General features: G+C 36.4%; 2 protein-coding genes across 2 annotated transcripts in view; both read right to left on the bottom strand.

The window, feature by feature from the left end:
• LOC122259663 (uncharacterized) overlaps positions 1 to 3,661 on the bottom strand; it is a 17,962-nt gene extending 14,301 nt beyond the window's left edge. Inside the window, exons 1-7 of the mRNA XM_086543837.1 lie at positions 3,552 to 3,661; positions 3,296 to 3,434; positions 2,753 to 2,967; positions 2,435 to 2,624; positions 2,107 to 2,288; positions 1,802 to 1,915; positions 1,319 to 1,373 (exon numbers count right to left, since the gene is read on the bottom strand). Of these exons, the coding sequence (XP_086399963.1) occupies positions 1,319 to 1,373; positions 1,802 to 1,915; positions 2,107 to 2,288; positions 2,435 to 2,624; positions 2,753 to 2,967; positions 3,296 to 3,434; positions 3,552 to 3,611 (955 nt within the window). The 5' untranslated portion in view covers positions 3,612 to 3,661. The remainder of the gene's footprint in view (positions 1 to 1,318; positions 1,374 to 1,801; positions 1,916 to 2,106; positions 2,289 to 2,434; positions 2,625 to 2,752; positions 2,968 to 3,295; positions 3,435 to 3,551) is intronic.
• A 2,591-nt stretch (positions 3,662 to 6,252) lies between these two features.
• Positions 6,253 to 7,500, bottom strand: part of LOC122259661 (uncharacterized) — a 13,570-nt gene continuing 12,322 nt past the window's right edge. The window contains exons 19-22 of the mRNA XM_086543828.1: positions 7,333 to 7,500; positions 7,012 to 7,201; positions 6,697 to 6,878; positions 6,253 to 6,488 (exon numbers count right to left, since the gene is read on the bottom strand). The exon at positions 7,333 to 7,500 is cut by the window's right edge and continues 47 nt beyond it. Of these exons, the coding sequence (XP_086399954.1) occupies positions 6,366 to 6,488; positions 6,697 to 6,878; positions 7,012 to 7,201; positions 7,333 to 7,500 (663 nt within the window). The 3' untranslated portion in view covers positions 6,253 to 6,365. The remainder of the gene's footprint in view (positions 6,489 to 6,696; positions 6,879 to 7,011; positions 7,202 to 7,332) is intronic.

Here is a 7,500-nt window from a genome sequence, read left to right as displayed (position 1 = left end):
TCTCTCTCTCTCTCTCTCTCTCTCTCTCTCTCTCTCTATCTCTCTTTCCCTTTATAACACACACTTTCTCTCTCTCTCTCTCTCTCTCTCTCTCTCTCTCTCTCTCTCTCTCTCTCTCTCTCTCTCTCTCTCTCTCTCTCTCTCTTTCTCTCTCTCGCTCCCTCTCTCTCTCTACCACCATTATGTATACAAGTTAGATAGTTATATATACAGATAGACAAACATAGATAAATTGTTAGATAAATAGTTAAGTAGGTTGGTAGATAAGTAGATATAGAGTCAAGCAAACAGACATACAAAAAGATGGATAGATAGATAAGTAGATAGACATACATACAGAAATAGAAAAATAAATAGACGTTCTGATAGATAGATATTCTAATACAACGAATAGAATGAGATACTTAAAAGATAAAAAGAAGAGATTTATAAAGATACTCTATTATGAACCATAAACTGAGTGAAAAGTGGGTGTGAATGAGAATAATGACAAATATTTTTGCACGTTTTGATATGATTACGTAATTCTAATGAAGATTTCACATCGAAAATTAATTATGGTTATTTACATATCATGGAGTATCAAGTGATTAATTTCCCTCTTTAGGCCTATAATCTCTACGCCAGTCACAACTCCGTGAGAAAGTTGTTAGATAAAAGTTATACATTTATCTACGTGATAATAATGTCATAAACATAAGTTATTAATTCCTATCTATTTATCCATTTATCTATTTCAATTTTCAAACATTATAGTGCTAATTTCAGTAGAAACCACTTAAGAATAACCAATAGCAACAGGCATGACGCAGCAACAAATGTTTAGGACGTTTTTAGAAAGTATAATTACGAAGGGTAATCCTGAAGTTAAAAAAAAAAAGTCACGTTGTATAAATTTATTAATATCATTACTATAATCTGTTTAACGGACTCGTCATTCCAGTACATTCATTTATCGTAAATTCAGTAAATTCAACATTTAAAACCATTCCCTTAGTCTTTGGATTAGATTGAAGGTCCGGCGATCGGTCTGCACGGATGAATTAATCTTGACGTTTATGATTATTGTGTTGATCGTAAAACCGTCATTCGATGCGTGGATGCCGACGGAACGAATTATGTTTACCGCGAGCGACGAATGATGCAATCTGACGTAATGTTATAGTTCCTTTTTTGGAGACATTAAGGCAAAGACGAGTGCCAACATGTGAGCTGGAAGTTGCTTGTGTGTGACCAGTCCTATCACTGTGATTAGGACACCCACTTGCTGTCCTATGATGCACTTGATCGCCTCAATATCAATCTAGAGTAACGCTACACCTCTTGGAAAGAGGGAAGCTTAAAGACACAGTAGCATCTGGATAATACGTAGCCTGTATATGGAAAGTTCAATATGGTTCGTTGAAATCTGTCTGGGATAAGAAAGTTGATAAGTTCTAGAATATTGAACAAATATGAAATTCTGTGAACAGTAATTAAGAAAATAAAAGTTAAATCCCGGTATCAGTATTTATGATGAAAAGAATCGTAATTATAGATCAAACGATAAGAAAAGTCACATCGGTTTCGGTCATAAGCTGTTATTAGGAGACATATACTGTGCTTGTTTAATATTCATGTTTGCAAGTAGATCACAGGTATGCAATATTAGGTTTGAACAGGTATTCATAAAATGTGCAATGTTTAGAGATAAAATTTATTGTGTGACTGACATTCTTTAAGTATAACAAATAGATAACGTGGCAAGATCACAGCTCTTAAAATTGTCGAAGATGGAATATTCTTTGGCATCTTAGATAACAGCGTCGATGGCGTGGACGACTCCGTTGGTGACGGTCTTGTCTGCTTCGATCACGTTGGCAGTGTTCTCCCGTGTCGTGACAGTGACACGACCGAAGTTTTGAGACACGGAAAGCTAAAACGAGAGAGAAAGGAAGTTACATACGATAGGTCTCAGAGACGTTTCTTGCAGCATGTATTCTTAGGATGCGATATGCCTTGGCTACTACTTCGAGGGAACGAACATGATTGACAACTAAATAAGTGACTCATTTCAAAGTGCTTTTTAGTTATGCCACTTGTGGCTAATGACTCTGAAACACTTACCATGTCGCCCCCGGCAGTGTTGTATCTATTTCCTAGGAGAGCCCGAGAGTAGAGTGTGGAGGGAACGACGTGGCGAAGGAGGACCTCTGTCAAGGCAGGGATGTTGTTGAGAAGGCTGTCGACTGTGCCCGCAGGGAGCTTGGCAAAGGCGTCGTTGGTTGGAGCGAAGACTGTGAAGGGTCCTGCGGCAGAGAGGGACCAACGTGGATCATACCCAGATTAACAGACTGCAGAACTTGTCAAAATGTGTTCCATAATGAGTTCACTGTAGATACATTACGTAGTTAGATGTCACTACGTAAGTACATTAGTGTCATTGTTGACGTACCTGCGCGAAGAGTGTCGGCCAGACCGGCAGCGGTGACGGCAGCAACGAGTGTGGAGAACCTGTCGTCTCCTGCCAGAGCGCCCACGATGTCAGACTGCGGAGCTAAGAGAACCTTGTCGACTGCGTGGATGATGCCGTTGCTTGCTCTGATGTCAGCCTTGATGACATCCACGCCGTTGACGGTGACTCCCTGAGGAAAGACGTCACTCATTAAACAGGTTTCCTGTGTTATAGTTTTATTATAATATTTTATTTACCTAGATTTGTTCAATAAATAAAAGCACTGTGTAACTGGTTAGATATTTGCAGGGGACATACCGAAGGACGTGACCTGAGGTTGATCCTGAGGGCCGCTCCCTGGACAGAGTTTGCCACTTGGTCGTTGCTGAGGCTGCTGGAGGGGACGCTGGCCGGCACGACGTGGTAGAGAAGAACGTTCTTCAGTTCATCAGTGTTGCTCACTAGATAATTGACGAGGTTTGGGTCCAGGGCTTTGAAGGCTTCGTCGGTGGGGGCAAACACGGTGAACGGACCTGTGAATGGAAATGTTGTTCAGAAAGAGCACAGACCAGAGTGAGATAGAGATTGGCGGAGTCACACATCATGCAAAGATGTAACACATACATATTAGTATAAAAAATGGCACAGTTTTCTACTAGATTTCACTATTCTGGCGATGACCAGTTTAGCCTGTTCTTGTGCATGAAAAGGACTGTAGGACTGCCTCTCCTGTTTACATGAATAAGACAACATAATAAAACAATCAAATTATTGCGTACAGATTAGAGAATCGTCGTGTAAAGATTACATAACCTTCGTGTGTGCACTCTGACTTCTTTTTGTTGCAGAAATCAAACTCACCTTGGTTGGACAGGGTGTCTGCAAGACCAGCTTTCGTCACGAGGTCCACGAGCGTCGAAAATCCTCTCTTGCTTAGTTCTTCAGCTATGTTGCCCTGTTGTCTGCTCGGCTTCTGGTAACCCCTTCCAGAAGAGTAATGCTGTACGAAATAGCAGAGTTAATTTATACACAGTGTTCTTGAATGTACAGAGAGTAAATGATAACAAAATCTGTATAACATTTTAACGGTACAAGACTCAAATGAATAATAACTTACCCCAGCATCGACCGAAACGTAGAGAGTCGTCACGAACAAAGCAACTGCGATCTTCAACATGTTGACGGATCTAGAAATGCAAACGGAAGCGACCACTGGATGCCTCAACTGCCGAGTCTGCAATGATGCTCCTTCCAGCCGGGCCGCATTATATACCAGCGTGAAGAGACAGTACGTAATACCTTCCGCTCGGTGTTACATAAGTGCAAGAAGGAGGCAAGCGCTGTTCGAGGCGTTTACGTAAAAAAGGAATCAAGGTCTGTGCTTTAAGTTCTGCCTGAATGTCAATCTATATTTGTTTGTGTGTGGATTCGTGTGTACATAATAAGTGATTATGTAAGTGAAGAAACATATATTTGAAGAATAATAAACAGATACATAGAGAGATAAAAGACATGTACATAAATGATTCATTAGATGAACACAGACACACACACACAGATATATGTATATCTATCTATCTATCTATCTATATATATATATATATATATATATATATATATATTTAAATATATATATGTACATACATATGGAAGCACACACACACACACACACACACACACACACACACACACACACATATAAATATATATATATATATATATATATATATATATATATATGTATATATAATATATATATGTGTATATATACATATTATATATATATGTATATATATATATATATATATGTATATATATATATATATATATATATATATATATGAATATATATGTGTGTGTGCGCGTTTATACAAATTTAGACTTACATATATATAGATATAGATGTACCAATATATAAACATGTATACGCATATATATCCATATATCTATAATCATATATATATATATATATATACATATATATATATATATATATATATATATATATATATATACATATATGTATATACGTACACATATATATATATGTATATATATGTTTATGTATAATGATATATATATGTATATATATATGTATATATATATATATGTATATATATGTATCTATATGTATATATATATATATATATATATATACATATACATACATACACATATATTTATGTATATACATATTTATGTATAAATATATATATATATATGTATATATTCATGTATAAGGATATCTATATGTATATATATATACATATATATATAAATATATATATATATAAATATATATATATGTATGTATATATGCATACATATCGATATAGATATATATGTATATCTATTTATGTATATTTGTCTATGTATTGATGTATATATATATATATATATATATATATATATATATATATATATATATATATGTTTATATATATACACACATATATATGTGTATATTTATATATATGTATGTATATGTATGTATATATATATATATATATATATGTATATATATGTATGTATGTATACATATATATACACAGGACCGGCCTTAGGTGCTGGGTCCAATTGGGATCATTAATGGTGGACCCAGTTCCCAGCCTACTTGCACCTTGGTCTTTCTTTATAATCATTGAAAAAAATCTATCCCAAACGTCATATTTCTCTGCTAGAGTGGGAAGCTATCAAACTGTGCGCTTAAAATGTATGACAGTTAAAATATTTAATTTTAGCTCGGATTCCTTGGGCCCAAGTGGCTTAGGCGGCCCTAGCTGCGAATTTGGGCCCACCAAAATTGGTCCCAGTTGGACCCCGACCCTTTTAACGCCGGCTTTGGTCCGAGCCAACTTACAGGAAACTCTTTGTTGACAAAGAGCCAAAGAAAACGGGAATAGAGCAGAAAGCAGAACCTAAAGAAAGTTGTGAGATTATGCTGCGTCAGAATTTAGAAGAATTTTGTGCCGTTTTGAATTAGTTTAGGGATATATGTGCATGAAAGGTATGGAAGAAACTGAATATCTAAACAACGCAAGATATATTCAGTCTCATTCATACCTTCCTTTTACATTTGTCATTATAAACTTTGTTCATGTATGTGCATATATGATTATGTATATATATATATATATATATATATATATATATATATATATATATATATATATATATGTGTGTGTGTGTGTATGTATATATATATGTACATATATATATATACATATATATGGATGTGTATACATAAATACATATACATATACATATATATGTATATACATACATACATACACACACACACACACACACATATATATATATATATATATATATATATATATATATATATATATATATATACATACATACATAAATTGATATGTTTATACATGGATATGTATCTATCTATCTATATATCTATATTTATTTATATATGTGTATATATAATATATATATTTGTATATACACACATGTACATATCTATGTATTTATCTATCTATATATAAATGTATACATACGTATATGTATTGCTTCTGTACAATAGGTTGTTTGTATATAGATAATTGTATATGCTCAAGTGAATTCAGAATGAGAGGAGAAAGTTCTGTGAACATTAATTACCCAAACAAGAGTTTAATCTCGACATCAGCAGTTGTGAAATCATGGTCGTTAAAGATCAATTAATCATCTTTGATATGTTAACATTATTTCGATCTCTAAATTGCTATCAAGAGACATATACTGTACATGCTAATATTTCATGTTTGCATGTAGAACGCAGGTATGCAATATTTGAATAGGTATTCATTAAACATGTATTTTTAATAGATAAAATTTATTGTGTGACTGACATTCTTTAAGTATAACAAATAGATAACGTGGCAAGATCACAGCTCTTAAACTTGTCGAAGATGTAATATTCTTTGGCATCTTAGATAACAGAGTCGATGGCGTGGACGACTCCGTTGGTGACGGTCTTGTCTGCTTCGATCACGTTGGCAGTGTTCTCCCGTGTCGTGACAGTGACACGACCGAAGTTTTGAGACACGGAAAGCTAAAACGAGAGAGAAAGGAAGTTACATACGATAGGTCTCAGAGACGTTTCTTGTAGCATGTATTCTTAGGATGCGATATAAATTGGCTACTTCGAGAGAACTAAACGATGAACAACTAAGTAAGTGACTCATTTCAGTCTTTTTTTTTTCTTTCTTTCTTTTTTTTTTAGCTATTCTTCTTGTGGCCAATGACTCTGAAACACTTACCATGTCGCCCCCGGCAGTGTTGTATCTATTTCCTAGGAGAGCCCGAGAGTAGAGTGTGGAGGGAACGACGTGGCGAAGGAGGACCTCTGTCAAGGCAGGGATGTCGTTGAGAAGGCTGTCGACTGTGCCCGCAGGGAGCTTGGCAAAGGCGTCGTTGGTTGGAGCGAAGACTGTGAAGGGTCCTGCGGCAGAGAGGGACCAACGTGGATCATACCCAGATTAACAGACTGCAGAACTTGGGAAAATGTATTCCATAATGAGTTCACTGTAGATAGATGTCATTACGTAAGTACATTCGTGTCCTTGTTGACGTACCTGCGCGAAGGGTGTCTGCCAGACCGGCAGCGGTGACGGCAGCAACGAGTGTGGAGAACCTGTCGTCTCCTACCAGAGCGCCCACGATGTCAGACTGCGGAGCTAAGAGAACCTTGTCGACTGCGTGGATGATGCCGTTGCTTGCTCTGATGTCAGCCTTGATGACATCCACGCCGTTGACGGTGACTCCCTGAGGAAAGACGTCACTCATTAAACAGGTCCAAGGTATGTGTTGACGAGTCCACTTCCCTGTGTTATAGTTGTATTATAACAAACATTTTATTTAACGTGTAACTGGTTGAACATTTGCAGGGGACATACCGAAGGACGTGACCTGAGGTTGATCCTGAGGGGCACTCCCTGGACAGAGTTTGCCACTTGGTCGTTGCTGAGGCTGCTGGAGGGGACGCTGGCCGGCACGACGTGGTAGAGAAGAACGTTCTTCAGTTCATCAGTGTTGCTCACTAGATAATTGACGAGGTTTGGGTC

Source organism: Penaeus japonicus, unplaced genomic scaffold (assembly GCF_977035675.1).
Source record: "Penaeus japonicus unplaced genomic scaffold, GWHDUDI00000001_assembly GWHDUDI00000002, whole genome shotgun sequence".
Classification (NCBI taxonomy): Eukaryota; Metazoa; Arthropoda; class Malacostraca; order Decapoda; family Penaeidae; genus Penaeus; species Penaeus japonicus.
This window is presented reverse-complemented; position numbering and strand designations above follow the sequence as displayed.